The following is a 15,712-nucleotide window of genomic DNA, read 5'->3' as shown; positions in this document are numbered from 1 at the left end:
AAGTCATCATATATTCATGTTAAAAAAGTGTCTTTTAGTGGTTTGCAGAAGAGACGGATTGAGAAAATCTAGTTGATAGTTTTATACATGACTTGAACGAACATTTTTCTTGAGCTAAATTTTGAGTTGAAGTTAAGTTTAAGTTTATAATTATGACAATAAATAGTCAAGACAATGTTTTGATATGCACCAAAGAAGAGCTATATGCTTGTCAAAGTACCATGACAGAGCATATAAGAGTTTACACAACAAGCTAAGGAACACAAAGCGCGAGATTCAATGGCATGCATGCTCGAAATTAGGAGATAGTTTACTTAAATTCTTCAATCTCATATTCTCATGCAATCAAGTAGTATAGATTGAGGATGACTAGGTCACACAGTCATTTTACTCTGTAAAAGTTTTAATTAATCAATAGTATAATATAATTAAGTACTTTTTGGCATGGTTGTTATATAAGATGATAAATGAAAATAGTTCAACCAACAATTAATATACACACTAAACATCTATATAATTACATTACACAAATTTCTTATATCTATAATAAAAATTTTAATTACCTGTATTATATATACATATTTTATCATCTTACATCACGAGTCAAAAAATGTATTAAAAGATTTATAAGCCACAAAATTAAGACGTGTGTTGGCTTTCCTTTCGACTTAACTTTGTTTATTCGGGTGAAATTAGTATATCTACACCTTATCTTTGTCATTATATTTCGGTAGTGTGACGCTTGCAAAGCAAAGTCACCATTCAGCTTCCCTCACCGGGTCACACACATATTTAACCGGGTCACACACATATTACGTATGATTCAGATAATTGTACAGGGAGCAATGCTAGTATATATTGGCCTAAAACTTTTAAGGGTATTGATTGACTTTAATTTTCGTGTAGGAGGATGGTGGGGAATTGATTGTTTATGCATGGGTAGATTATTGTAATAATGTTAATGCACTTGTAAATTTGGTTAACTACCAGTTACACTGGTAATCTTCCACGAAGAAACGTGACCTCCTATTTTATATATATATATAGTTGAGATATATTTATGCACCAACATTTGTTAGTTACGAATTGACTGCCAACGCCTCAAATCTTGGTGTCTTACTCAACTAATCCCCTTAAATTTGGTAAATAGTAATAATACATTAATCCTTGACAATTAAGACATCATTAGCTGTAATTGCAATTTAAAAAATTAATAACCATTGCTTGCCAGTTGTATCGAGGAAACTATTTTGATGTTTTGTTAGCAGTAAAAGTTTCATTTTAAATAGTACATTTATAATATTTATATATATCGGATCATTTATTTATTGACTTTATTTTATTAATAAACACGATATGTAATACAGATGATCATGTCATCAATCAAATGACAAAAAATATTTATTCTATACTTGATTTGTGCTAAACTCTTAAATTTTTTTGTGCTATTAATTGTGGTGTTAAGCTAATAATTAATAGGAGTGATGAAAAACATTATGATAGATAATAGAAGCAGTGGCCCTTCTGGGAATGATTCATGTGAGGTCCAGAATGGATAGACAAGTAAATATGAAAAACTATAGTTAGTTAATGATTTGATTATGCCAATTAATTAATTAAATTAAATTTACCAATAATCAATGCGTTATGTATGCGTAGATAGTAGGCCACGAAAGAGAAGATGCGAGAATAATCGAGGAGGCCTTTCTCTGACAGACAATTACTTTGTCAGCACGTGCCATGACTCAACAATAGGAGGACATGTTACGCTGCACATGGGATCGGACAATGCAAGGTTTAATTACCTTGAGGGGGCCGGGGTTAGCATTTAAGCGATTATCGTTTCATATAACAAAACACAAGTTTATCGGGAAATACGAAACAGTCCCATGTTGAATCTGTTGCTGTTTGCCTCAAATTTGTCAGAATAATTCTGTTTAGCATTTGGTATTCGGCCCACTATATTTTACATGTCAACACTTTAGGGGTTTAATTTAGCTGCGCACGACAAGTCGACAATCCCTCGACTTTCAATAATTGGATACACATTTGCTTGTTAATTGATTTGTAGGTATACCCCCAATCCGGATCAATTCTGGTTTGGGTTTTTGGGTAGTCGAGAAGTTAGGAAAGTTGAGTAAACCAACCAATTATTAGAAAGAACCGGGTATACAGGTGAGCTCGGTTTGTACAACAGATAAAAAGTACTCCACGTCACAGTTGTCCACCCATGCATTTCGGTACAAGCGTCATCTCCAAAATTCGCAGGTATAGTGCACAATTACTTGATCATCATTAGGATGTCTTTCGGCGCACGTAGAGGTCATGTGACTCACTCTAAGTATGTCTGGTTGTCAAATTTAACGGTGTCAGTAAACAGAGCATGTATCATTTCACCATAAATAGCAGCTGATAACTGAAAACAAAGTCATCATTTGACTTCTCTCTTATCAATGTCAAGTTTGTTTGATATTAATGCATTCAAATATATATTATTGTGCAAAAAACACACATTCTCTTGCTATAAAGCACTTGATTGATTTGATCGTCGGAGTGACTACACCAAAAAACCTTCCGATGCCCCAATAATGATCTCTATTATTTTAAGTATGCAGATATATCAGAGCCCAGGTAAACCCCATCCAAGATCCAATATATCATGGCAGAAAGCAGTCTGACCCAGTGTAATTGCTCACTACTCTCAAACCCGATTCATTTTTATGTTGGTTTTTTTGGTTTATTAAAACGCATCAAATATAGTGGTTGTGGGTTTCTAAAGTTAAAAAAATTGGATACATACATGAGCATGTATAAATCATACATATATAGCAAGCAGATGTGCAAATGAGTCGAGCTGCTGAACGAAACTCGGTCAAAACTCGAGCTTGAGCTCGGTATGACCAAGTTGAGTTCAGCAGCTCGAGCCCATAATTGAATTGAGCTCGAGTATTTGATGAGGATGTTCCAGTAGCCCGCGAGCTACTCGATTGCATATATATTTAGTTATAACTAATTATATTTATTTTTATATACTTATACATATATTTCTTTATTATTTATTTAAAATTAAAATAAATGGAAATCGAGTTTTTTGAGCTCGAGTTCTAATATTTTAAATTTTTTCCAAGTCGAACTCTAATAGTATGATATTTTACTCGATTCGACTGTACGCCTAATGACAAGTGCAGATGACGCACGCTAGACGTCATGAAATCCCGATTTTTTGTAGTAGAAAAGTATTATTTGATTGATATGTTTTGCATGCCAACGACTTTCATATTATCCATCAATCTTTATCATTTTGCTTTTAATTGAATGGAAATCAAGTTTTTATAATCGAATTTAAATTATGCTTTAAAATCTATTATTGAAGGTTCAAATTTATATAGCTCATAAATGTCTGATTTTCGAAATTACTATACTCTTGATCATATCGTTTTCCAAATAAAAGTTTATGATATTATATCCGATATTACCATTCACATCCTTTCTTTAATTCTTAAAAACATATATTTCAAGCTTGAAATACATACTAAAGGAGTTGTATTGATTTTATTCTAGATTTTCTTTCGCAGCGACAAAAGAAATTTTATACGACAAATTATGCACACATTTAAATGATTGATACGTACGTAAAATTTGTATGTGGAGAAGCAGACAAATTTTCCATATATGTTAAACGAGCCATCAAATTGAATTGAATTATATATATATATATATATATATATATATATATATATATATATATATATATATATATATATATATATATATATATATATATATATATATATATTTTTTTTCCCCAAAAAAGTCCTTAATATATGATGATATATGATGCATCAAAGTCGATAGAATAACTCGAAGTAATTTACAACCAATTTATATAAATTTGCTGTCTATAAATGCTCGCCGACAGTACTTACTCATAGCGGCAATGGATAAAATCTAAGTGGTGGATGGGTCGTTAACATGGCATCGAATTATTTGAGTTTGTTTATTTTTATAATTGATAAGATAGGTTCAACTTATTAATTGTTTAACAGTGGAGTGAGATTCTTGCATTAGTTGTATAGCTTTTGTCTTCTTTTGCTTCAATAAGTTGCCTACCTTTGCTACTTCTTTTATCCTTTGTGTTCGCGTAGCGATAAAGTTTCGTCCCTATGGCCATGGCGAAGCGAAGAAAGTGCTAAAGAAAAGCAAGTAGTATAAACTTTATACGAAGATTCACTACTTTTTTTTTTGGAGGGATAGGTTTTCGTTCAATCCATGCTGGCCTAAGATTATCCAACCTCAAGCTCTTAAAGATGTGTTCGAGTTGGTGGAGTGGGTGAACGTTGGACCGATGATTATAATTTTGATTCTCTTTACCAAAACTTTCTATTGCTAGCTTGTCGCACAAAGCTTGTCAAGTGTGGTTTACCTGACTAACGTGGTTTACAAGTTATTACATTGACCTAGATTTTTATCTAAAGTATATTGAAAGATAACGGCTGTAGATATCCATGTCATTTAAAAAAGATTATCCGACCTCAAAGTAAACTACAAATGAAACCCGACAATAAATTTTAAAATTAAATGATAAATCAATAATAGTCACGATAAACTTCACATCAAATTTGGAAAATTTTATCTACAACTAAACTAGCATTCTGAGTTACAAGATTTAAGTTAGGTTTCCTAAATTCAGGTAGATTGATTGATGGTCGAATGTCAAGATGGAATGATGAATTAGTTGTAGGCGAAATATGCTGCTCTCTCTGTATGATTTGGATTTTTTTTATGTACCACAGCCAATTATCATCGTAAAATGAACCTTTGTCCAAAGATAAGAAATTGTGGAGCCATAGTCATGAGCAAAAAGCTCGAATGGTTGCAAAATGTAAAGTGAATGCAACGTTCTTGTCACACTTTGGGGTGAATCATTCGGTCAATTTGGTTATCGACCGAACCGACTTAACCATAACCGAACCGAATCGAAATATTTAGCCATAACCAAACTGACCAAATTAATTTTCATAACCGATGAAAACCGAACCGAATTAAAATCGGTTAATTCGGTCACCCAGAATATTTAGCCATAACCGAACAGACCGAATTAATTTTCATAACCGATGAAAACCGAACCGAATTAAAATCGGTTAATTCGGTAGGTGATCGAATTAACCGATTAGTTTTAAAAATATTGTGATTTAACTTTAATTATATATGTAATTTTTTTTAACACTACAGTTTACACACATACATAAAAACATAAAATCACACACATCACAAATGTATAAGTTTTATTTGAACACAATTAATACATATTATATCGATTTTAAAATTAAAAGTAAAATATTTATAAAAATTAATAAACAAAAGAATTTATTAAATAGTAATATTTATTATATCGATTAATTCGGTTAACCGATTCAAAATTTTGAAAACCGTAACCGAATTGAATTAACCGATATAACCGAATTTCCGAAATAACCGAACCGAATTTCCGAATTGGCTCGGTTCAGTCGGTTAATTCGGTTTAACCGAAATCTTGCTCACCCCTACTACAAGGAGCAGATTGATTTTTGAATATGCGAACAGAATAATGGCGAGTTTATTTATTTTTTTTTAAAAAAGAAAATTTAGTATGTTCGAATAATTCTATTTGATTTATTTGATTTGATAAATTGATCTAAAAGAACGTAATTCAATTTACTTCATTAATTATAAATGACCGAAACATTGATATAGTGCAAAAAGTAACTGCAAAAGCTCTTTCATAAGAGCTTTGAGTTAATAAAATATGTGTGCAAGTGTTTGACCAACAATTTTTACCAACAATTTTTCGGATGAACATATCGTATAGAGTTTGCTCAATTGGATTTATTTGACTAGCGTGGTTAATCACGGAGGTGTGTTGTCATAAAAGAGACAGTAAAATAGTTAAGTAATTATTACAAATTTATTGAATGAAAATTACCCAAACAAATTGAGTGAATTTTTGTTAATGATTTGAAATCCTCCGTTTTCAGATTTCTCAATATAAACGCATCGTTAGATTATTTTACTAAAACTATACATGATTGAATGATTTCAAGAAAACTAAGTTTATTGTTAAAAAATAGTTTCTCGATGAAAAATAATACCCTTTGAAAGTGCTAGCTTTTTATAAGCTTTATTACATGACGATAAAGTGCAAATACAAATGTTAAGTTAATTTTTTTTACCACAAATACTCGAGTTTCTGTACAAAAATATATTCACATATAATATTTAAGTATTATATGTGACAACGATAATTTCAGACAAAAACCAACACAAACATGTGATGGAGTGGGGTTATTAATGTTTAAATTGGGAGCAGGTTCCAGATTTCTTGCAACAAAACTTTGACTCCAATAAAAAATAGCTACAAAAGAAAACTACATCGATTTCAACATCCGATCATATATTTTGATCCTGCAAGAGGAAAGTAACCATCCCCAATGGAATGTCTTTGATTTGAGGCATATTTTGTAACCAATTTCCTTTATCATAGAACTAGAAGAAGCTGAAGAATGCAACAGAAAGTACGATGATCCACGAGTATATCACACTCAAGACAAGAGCATGCTGCGTTTTCATAGTTAAGCCTGTTGCTGTTATGTTTGCCCATTGATTCTGCAGGAGATCTCTCATCCTTCGATATCCAAACACCTAACAGTGATTGGTAAGAACCGCAGCCGGATCACTGCGGATATTATGGGCGCCCAAATATTCGAAGCCCATTTACATTTGCTTTGGGCCCGATCGAGGCCGAAAGTTGTGTATGTCTAAATTTCAAAACTGGGTTATAATAATTAATTTTTAAAACTTTGATTATTGCTAACAATATATATTACAATATATTTTTATTCTATATTGCTAGGACTAGGAATGGGAATGGAACGGTCTATTTACCACGTTGTCGTAATACTACAAAAAAGTGTTCATTTTAAAAAAATATATATATGTTACGTCAAGATTTATTCAAGAAAAAGAACTTGACGTGTCAAACGTATCAAACCAGTGAAAATTTCTCCGAGTTTAGTTTTTATTGTCATTTTTCATGCATTTACAACTTTAATTAAAAATAATTGAAGTCTCGAGACCAATATATTTGCATGACTCCCACAGATTATTCAGACTGATGCATAATCACAACAACAAAGACGAGTTGAGAATAGCAATTTAATAATTTGAAAAGGATCAAATTTAATTATTTAAAAGTCAAATGTAATTTATATTGTAACAAAGGGCAAATGTGTAAATTCACGATCAAATCTCATTCGCATATAAAATACTTCCACTTGGCAAAATTCCACTTATTCCTAAAGCATCTGTATATCCGACTATCCGTAGGTAAAAAAAAACACCGCGATATCCGAATCTCTCCTGAAATCCACTCCCAGTCGATCGGAAAATGTCCTCAACCTTCAGCGACGACGAAACGACGCCATTCGTTGGCTTCTTCGGTGCCGCCGCCGCCGCTCTCGTATTCTCCTGTGAGCCAAGCTTCACGATCCATTCCAATTTTTCAGATCTAAACTTTTGTTTCGACTATTTCAACTCTGTCTTTGTAGGTATGGGAGTCGCGTACGGCACGGCGAAGAGTGGTGTCGGTGTGGCATCCATGGGTGTGATGCGGCCAGAGTTGGTGATGAAATCCATTGTGCCGGTAGTTATGGCTGGGTATTTATGGTTTGATCATCGCTGTTATTATCAGTACTGGTATTAACCCCAAGACCAAGTCTTACTACTTGTTTGATGGTATGCGCATCTTTATTCTGGACTTTCTTGCGGTCTTGCTGGCCTCGCTGCTGGTATGGCCATTGGCATCGTCGGAGATGCTGGTGTCAGGTATGCTACTTGTCGAGTACCTTGAATTTTATTTGATTCGCATAAGATATTGAATAATTGTGTGTTGGGATTTAGACTTCTTGTTTTTTTGGGGGGTGAATTGGCGTGTGGACGTAGTTATGGAGTTTTGTGTTTTGGAGTTCTAATTTTCTTTCTGTGCAACATATTGCTGCTGCTTGGATTTTTTGGAAGGGTGAATTGTGACTTGACTGGAAGTGGCCTTGGTTGTTACCCATTGGGCTTTTGTTTTCTTTAGTAACCTGGTGTCCTGTCTATATTGAGCACCATTTCTCCAACTAATTATTTCTGATTTTCTTGTGAGCCATCTTATTACTCTATGAGCAGTGAAAGTGATAATTCGTTGTCTGATAGAATGAGACATTATTGAAAATTCAGTATTGATTTGTCTAGTTCTTAGTTGTGTTTCGAAATGTGTGTTATATTCAAGTATCTCTGTTTTTATTATTTTTTAATAAGATTCCATACTTATTACCATAATCTTTATCATCTGTACAGAGCCAATGCTCAACAACCAAAGCTCTTTGTCGGGATGATTCTTATCCTTATATTTGCTGAAGCATTGGCACTATGTGGTCTCATTGTTGGAATCATACTTTCCTCTCGTGCTGGTCAATCTCGAGCAGAATAAACAGTTTGTCTTTGTAAACAACTATTGCAACTTCTAGCTATCCAGTACTGTAATCGTTTTTCTGTGGCTAGATGGCAGTTTGGTTGTGGCAGTTTTATTAGTTCAAGCTTTATATACGCATGAAATTATTGCCCAAATGTATTGAACTGTTGACGTGAGAAGTTTGTTGATCCCTGAATAAAGTTCCCTAATATTTTATATGGTATGTTGCAAACAACAATATTTGATTCATGTAAAACCATGGCATGTATCATTCTGCCAAAATTACTCTATATTTCATAATACTCTAAACCTGGTAAATGGACGTGGAATACCGGCCTGCAAATATACAGAATTTTGGTGTTTGATTGTGTTCTTGCAGGTAAGACATCTGCTGAACACTCTAAAAAAGTATCGCATAGGGTAACTGTGATCGAAATTAAAAAAGTATAAAGAAAGTAAAAACATATCCTAGATGGAATCACATACTGCTTCCACTGAGGAGGTAACAGGTACAAATCCATGTGCCGCTTAGGTAGAAACCTCTGTGGCTTGGCGAATTTGATTCAACTGACATCTAAAGGTGATGAGTTCATCGTGTGGATACTAGCAAATCGGGGGGCCACTTAGTATCTCCCCTCCTTTTTATTTATATGACATGAAACTACCCATGGTTCACTTAATTCTCAAAGCAATACAGAAAGAACAATTACATGATATCGGTAGCTTATTTACCTTTTTCCCCGATGAGTGAAGTTGAGCACTTGAATGAAGAGTTCCTTAGGATCCAATTCTCGACCATGTACAGGAGTCATACAATTCAGAAAGCTAACGGAGTTAGTTCTAATGACACATTTCCTAGGTAATAGTAATTCACATTTCACTGTCACAACTTGGCCTTATATCATGGAAGGCAAGCTATGTCTCCAGCTGAATGAACTGAGGTTAACCAGCTTTGTTGATACGCTGAGCCCAAACATCTCTTTTGGAGCCTTCCTGTCTCCTTGAACCCAATTATTTTTGCAACAATGGAAGCACTTTCTTTGATGTGATCCATGTTTGCGGCATCTGTCCATAGTTTGCGGCAAAGTTGGAGTCTTCGATGCTTTGTTTTTAAGCCGATTCCCCATTTCTTGTACAGAGCTTCCCTCTCTTTTGCAGAATACTTTTTCATCATTCGTCTGCATAGCATTTCTCTCTCACGATTTAGAGCTTTAGCACTGTGAGCGAGCCCAGAAAATGTTCAAGATTTTAGGTTATAATAAATGGTAGATAAAATACTAGTTGAAATGTTGAGTTAAAAGATGTTTAATCAGATTTGGCTTTATACATTCTTGAAAATTTTTAGCATCTGGCAAAGAGTAAGGATAGAAATGAGAGAGTACCTTGAAGCCTGTGTAAAATGATCGTCTTTGGCAAGTCCATGTAACGTGTTCTTGAGAAAAGACAAACGCCTAAGCTCAACTTCCATGTATACTGCATCTGATGGATCTCCTTTGAAGAGCAAGAAGAAGTAGGTTCTATGAACCAACGGAATGTTGCAAGTGTTCCAAAGTTCAACTATGTCTCTCTTTTGCCTCTCAAATTCGGTGATCCAATCAGACGGAGATTTCATTATATTCTGAGACTCATTGGATTCATCACCTGCATTGTTTTCAGAATTCTTGATTGTTTTTGCCTCCTTTATACCCTGCTAGCAAAGTTACACTATGAGAAACGGCAGATATATGGAAAAGAACAATCTTTGCAAGAACTCTATTGAAGTATATGCTAAAGAATACAAATAGATCAGTTATTGGAGAATTAGTTTGATTAGAAACCAGAAAATGAGTTGGAAGTAGCATAAATATGATTAGGTAACTCATCCGAGGGAAGAATTCATTCATACCACATCCTTCACCAACTGCTTCACTGACTCGGACCGGATCACTTCACTGATTTCTGTGACATAAACTTCTTGTTTCTTGGCTGGGAAGTCTTTATCCAAATTTTTAATGTTGTGATCATTTTCGTTCATGCTGTCACTCTTCTTTGAACTTCGGTCATTTTTTGTACCCAATATCTCTGTAGACATAACTGGCTCAACGATAGAGATCCTTCCTTGAGTATCTTCTGCAATTGGTGATGCATTTTCGGGTTCTTTTTCCCCTTCAAAACTCGAAGATTTTGTGATAGTACAACTTACACTTCTTGATACATTGGCACTGAAATCCGATACATCCGTGTCAGGTGAACTTTTATGTTTCTCTACATGTGAAACAAGAAAATCAGTTCATAATTTTCATCCGCCTATAAAGAATAACTTCTGAACAAATATAACCTGGAACCAGATCTCCATTTTGTCCAGACGTCACATGGGAAACTTTATTTCCTCTGGTGAAATTGATTTCAATACATTGAACCTCCTTGCAGTTTTCTTCTAGAGTCTTATCAGTTTCTTGACTAATCTTTTCCCATCCTTGACATGGATCAGGACCAAAGTACTTGTCTATGTATAGTCTTGGCGACGTGTCATCTGACAGAAATTGCTCCTCAGAACTCTCAACGATTTGACCTTCAATCCTTCTGGAATTAATATCTTCGTACCTATCTGAAAAATGAGATGTAATGGAAGCTCCATCAGAGCGAAAGGGATCGATTATCTCTGATGCTTCAGATGTCGAATACTCATTCCTCCAGGATCCTTTTTCGTGGCCATTCATATCAACCTTAAGAACACAAGAGAATCATCCCGAATAAGGATTTAAAGGGTTTAAATTCATGTTAAATTTAAGTTTAAAGTAACATGTCTACAAACCCATGATTTTGATGTTTGATATTCCCCTTCAGACTTTAAAATATTCTCAATATGTGATTGAGCTTGATCCCGTTGATAAGTTAAATCACGAATCTCTTTATCCATCTGCAGAATTCAAGTGATAGAAAAAGTGACATTTCTTCCAACAAATATGTGTTTTATGAAACTTAGTCATTTCTCTATGAAATATCACCTTTTCAATAACTTGTTCTTTCTCTTTTAGTGCTGCTGCAGAATCACACGGACCAGCAATAGAACTCAAGTTCCTCAACTCGTTCTCAAGTCTTGCTAGTTCTTTCTGCAGCTGCTTCACTAGTGCTTTCTCAGACATAACCACATTAACCTGTGCAGTTGGTACTAACTTGCTTGGCGCAGCTAGCGAACAAGAGCGTGTTTCTTGATTGCTCAACGTGGCTGTGGGAAGGGCTCATCGTACATATGATGGCTGTCTTGGCATTGCCTCCTAATGAGTTTTGTAGTATACGTGTCAGCTTTGAATCTCTATATGGGATGTGCCCATTTCTTCCTTTGCTGCATAAAAACACAAAAATCAATTGGTTTCGAGTTAGCTGAGTGTGTTATAGAGAGAACGGACTATTGGTAGACATGTGAGAGTGAATAGGAAATGTACCTTAGCTTCCGGATCACTGTCCCGAGTGTAAGCAAACTTCTGTTTATATGGCAACCTTCTTTTAGTCTAGTGCCAGCTGATAATGTTTGAGAAGCACGTTCGCTCCCAGCAAGATCAACAAAATTCTGCGCTTGAGAACATGAAAACATGTTATCTTTTTTTATCGTATATTTTCTAAGTATATTGCAGAATCAAATACATTAGAATTCATACCACAGAAGCTGTTAGCGTGCTTGAATTTAGTGCACCAATGTATTCACGAGCTTCACTGTCAACACTCTACAGTAACGTCAATTATGTGAGAAACTGGACGCAGGAAATAGCAACTTCCAAAAAACTAATAAAAGAAAACGTACTAGGCGTAGAATTTGATGAGATCTAGAGCTCATTTCATTGAGGGTAGTCTCTCCTATCTGTCTTTGGGCTGTAAAATATACGAACTCCTATCAAGGGTAATTCTTGTTGTTTGCATACACAAAAAATATGAGATGCGTATGATTGATCTTGCCTTCACATATCGATAGAAGCTCTTTTAGATGGTTTATGTCTCTTAAGGTCACCTCTGTGAGTTTCTCCACAACAGTCCCTCTCTACATTATTAGAGTCAGTGAGAAATTACGTGGATGTATGTTTGACGAAATCGGTCGCCTTTAAGGTTAAATCTTTAAGTTTTATGCTTACCTCTGGATCATCTAAAAGTCTAAGTGGAGCCCCATCGGTGCTGAGGAGGTCTTTGACAGATTCATTGTAAATCTCCATTGCAGAAAACTTCAACACGAATTCTCTTTCACGATGCTATATTTTTTCGATTGTAATGTAGTAAGATACTTTTAGATAACATATTATGAATAAAATCAAGAAAAAGATTGAAGTATTTGGATTGTAAATACATTGTCTATATAGTCGTATATATCTTCTATGGTGTTTTCAGTAATGCCAGCCATTGTATATGTTTTTCCACTACTTGTCTGCCCATATGCAAAAATACTTGCTGGAAAAGGAATTCAGACACGATCAAACATATGTATGAAAATGAAATTTACGGATATGGTAACGGTTGGTGTTGTACTCACAATTCATTCCACTTAAAACAGAAAGAGCAACCTTTTTTGCTGCTTCATCGTATACTTCCCTCGTGGAACTGTCGAAGCCAAATACCCTGTCTGCCCGAAGAAAAAAGATGAATGAGAAAAAATAAATTTGAAAGACAGCGCATTTGCATGGAATCGAACATATTACGATTACTAAGAAGATGAATTATGCAAATGATTCTTAGGACGAACATATCTAATATAATACAAGTCTAGGAGCTATTGGTTTTTCAACATATGATGAAACATATACGGAAGGAATCACACGAGATACATGTATCGTTTTCAAAGAGAAATTGGGCTTACCAAAATTATAGGCAGCCGGATGCATAGATCGTTCTTGAAAACTATTCTTGAAAATGATGGTGGTGTTGTTGATGCATTCCCAATCCAAAACATCATTATTTCCAAGTTCTCTTTCATTCATTGGTCTCAACCTAACCGAAACAAAAATTTTCTCCTCATGTGCACTTGAATCATGATCCCAATCTATCGACGAATCTCCACTAATCGACCCCATTTTGAATACTCAAACTCCCCTTTTATTTTCGCCCCCCTAATGCACTTGAAGAGAATCAACAAGCTATCGGCTTTCATGTATTCCCTCTCTTTCTGAAAAGAGAGGGACTTTCTTTGCAGGACAAAAGTTTAACTCTGCAACAGATAAATATTCAGAAATGGGTATTTAAATAGGTAATTCATTAATTTGACAATAAATCTTGTGTACAACAGAACAACTACTCATATTTGAAAATACAACACAAATTCTCAAAAATCTCGCACTGTAAAAAATCTTCCTCGTCCAAGTTAACGTCATCAGGTAAATGGTACAACAAAATAACTAAAATGGCAACATTTGCACGAACCTTAGCAATAACAAGCCCCTAAAGAAGAAGTGCTACCATTATCGATAAAAGTAAAGTCATGTTAAAGAATTTTTCAAAGCTGAATCTGTTATTGTTTGTATAAAAGAATAAAAATGACAAATCGATGAAGCTCGGATTGCGATGCATGATGAACAAATTGGCTCACCGTATTAAAATGTAGAGACAAAATGTATCTTCTGTAGGAAAACCCACAAGGAAAAATCTTCCAAATGAAGATAGAGCAAATCAAGAATTTTAAATGCCAATGGAAATGGCTAGCGGAAGGGTTGAGAATAATAAGAAAGCAGAGAGAAAGAGGGGATCTTTTAAGAATGTGGCAAACCTTAAATTATGGTAAGACGTGAGATTCTAAGGGTTCACAAAAGGATAGGAGAAAACGTGTTTAAATGTGTGAAGAGAAACAGGAAAACACGTGACTCACGAAATAAATTATCGCCAAGCACAACGGAATAAACCGTATATCCACCTAGAAGAATGAAGAAATAAAATGACAAACGTGTTTTTGAAAGTCGAACTCTTGCAACTTTCAACACATGTGAATTCTTACAAAGATGACATAGGTCACATAACGACTAAGTTTAGTTGTTAGCTGCATGTGATCACATAATTCGTGAAATGTTTTGAGGATCCTTTTTCCACTATGTATCATTTTATTTTCACATGAATAGAACTGTGTGCGATTTGAAAATTTGAGAAATAACCTTATTTTCGAGACTCTGTCAAAATTTTTCTGATTATGTGAGACAATTTTTTTTCTTTGGTTCCTTATCAAGTAAAATGAGCTCGTGACATCTATTGTATTGTGTAGGTTACAATTTTTGTTTGTTTTAAATTCTGAGAATGTGTCAACTGGAGGATTGGAATAATAGTATGTACAAACATCAAGTTTCCTGCTAATTTTCATGATTAGCTTCGAATTATTCAGGCCCACAAAAACTATATATATTGTGATGGATACTCTTCCACTCGTTATAATATACAGTACTGGGTTGTAATTGGAAGTTAGCACCGCCGATCACTCTGGTTAGTTAAACTCATCAAGAACGTGAATCATTATTTGAATATTGGTTATCAATTTCGATTTAGACAAGAAATGTTAATGCATGTCGAGAATCTGATCAAGTACGAGCCTGATCTGAACGTGAGAGTTGCTTCTTTCATCAACGCAGCGTGACATAATTCAAGAATCGCTCATAATATCTCGTCGGACATTTCACTCCTATTGTTATTGATTGATTGTGATATAATATGCCATCCTAGCTAGCAAGCCCACGAGTCCTTTAAACACTAGACTAAATTTATCATTAATTTGTTTTTACATTCGTTGTGATATACAACGTAAACAGATATTTTAAAATTTACCGAACATGATGAACCACACGCCCTCTTTCATATGTCTGCTAGCTATATAAATAAGAATAGCTGCGGAAGTGGATATCATTATGCATGCATGCCCCACTGTTAACAAACTGCAACTGCTGCACTGCACTTTTCTTGGAATTATTGATTTTTTATGGTTGTTGGTTCACTAGTAGTGGATCGATAATTGGTTTGATCCATAGAAAAAAAGTCAGTATTTATGAATAGTTTTTCCATAAAAGTTCGAGTGTCGTATATATTCTCTTTTCAAGTTGTCACAAAGTGCATATGGAATTTTATATCAAAACTTAAATAACTAATGTCTATGAAAATGGTTGGATTCGTCGTCACCCAATAAAAAAATCATCCTTTTCTCGCAAGCTTGATAGGTGAAGGTCTCAAAAAGTAAAAGAGTATTTGATAGGTGAATTTGCTAAATGCATGGTTAGTGGAAGGTGT

At 34.5% G+C, this 15,712-nt stretch overlaps 1 protein-coding gene and 1 pseudogene across 1 annotated transcript; one reads left to right on the top strand and one right to left on the bottom strand.

The window, feature by feature from the left end:
- Positions 1–7,320: 7,320 nt before the first annotated feature.
- On the top strand, positions 7,321–8,709 carry LOC140816718 (V-type proton ATPase 16 kDa proteolipid subunit-like; annotated as a pseudogene).
- Positions 8,710–9,001: 292 nt separating this feature from the next.
- LOC140816717 (kinesin-like protein KIN-7F) lies at positions 9,002–14,184 on the bottom strand. The gene is given in 17 exon segments (XM_073176138.1): positions 9,002–9,482; positions 9,485–9,708; positions 9,874–10,178; positions 10,377–10,735; positions 10,809–11,196; positions 11,286–11,390; positions 11,479–11,634; positions 11,636–11,816; positions 11,917–12,041; positions 12,130–12,195; positions 12,273–12,340; positions 12,425–12,506; positions 12,598–12,711; positions 12,807–12,907; positions 12,990–13,079; positions 13,314–13,661; positions 14,040–14,184. Coding segments are annotated over 16 exon segments (2,673 nt in total). The 5' UTR covers positions 13,528–13,661; positions 14,040–14,184; the 3' UTR covers positions 9,002–9,387.
- Positions 14,185–15,712: the final 1,528 nt, after the last annotated feature.

This window comes from Primulina eburnea, chromosome 16, assembly GCF_022965805.1.
Source record: "Primulina eburnea isolate SZY01 chromosome 16, ASM2296580v1, whole genome shotgun sequence".
Lineage (NCBI taxonomy): Eukaryota > Viridiplantae > Streptophyta > Magnoliopsida > Lamiales > Gesneriaceae > Primulina > Primulina eburnea.
Note: the sequence above shows the minus strand (reverse complement) of the source record. Positions and strands in the feature narration are given on the sequence as shown.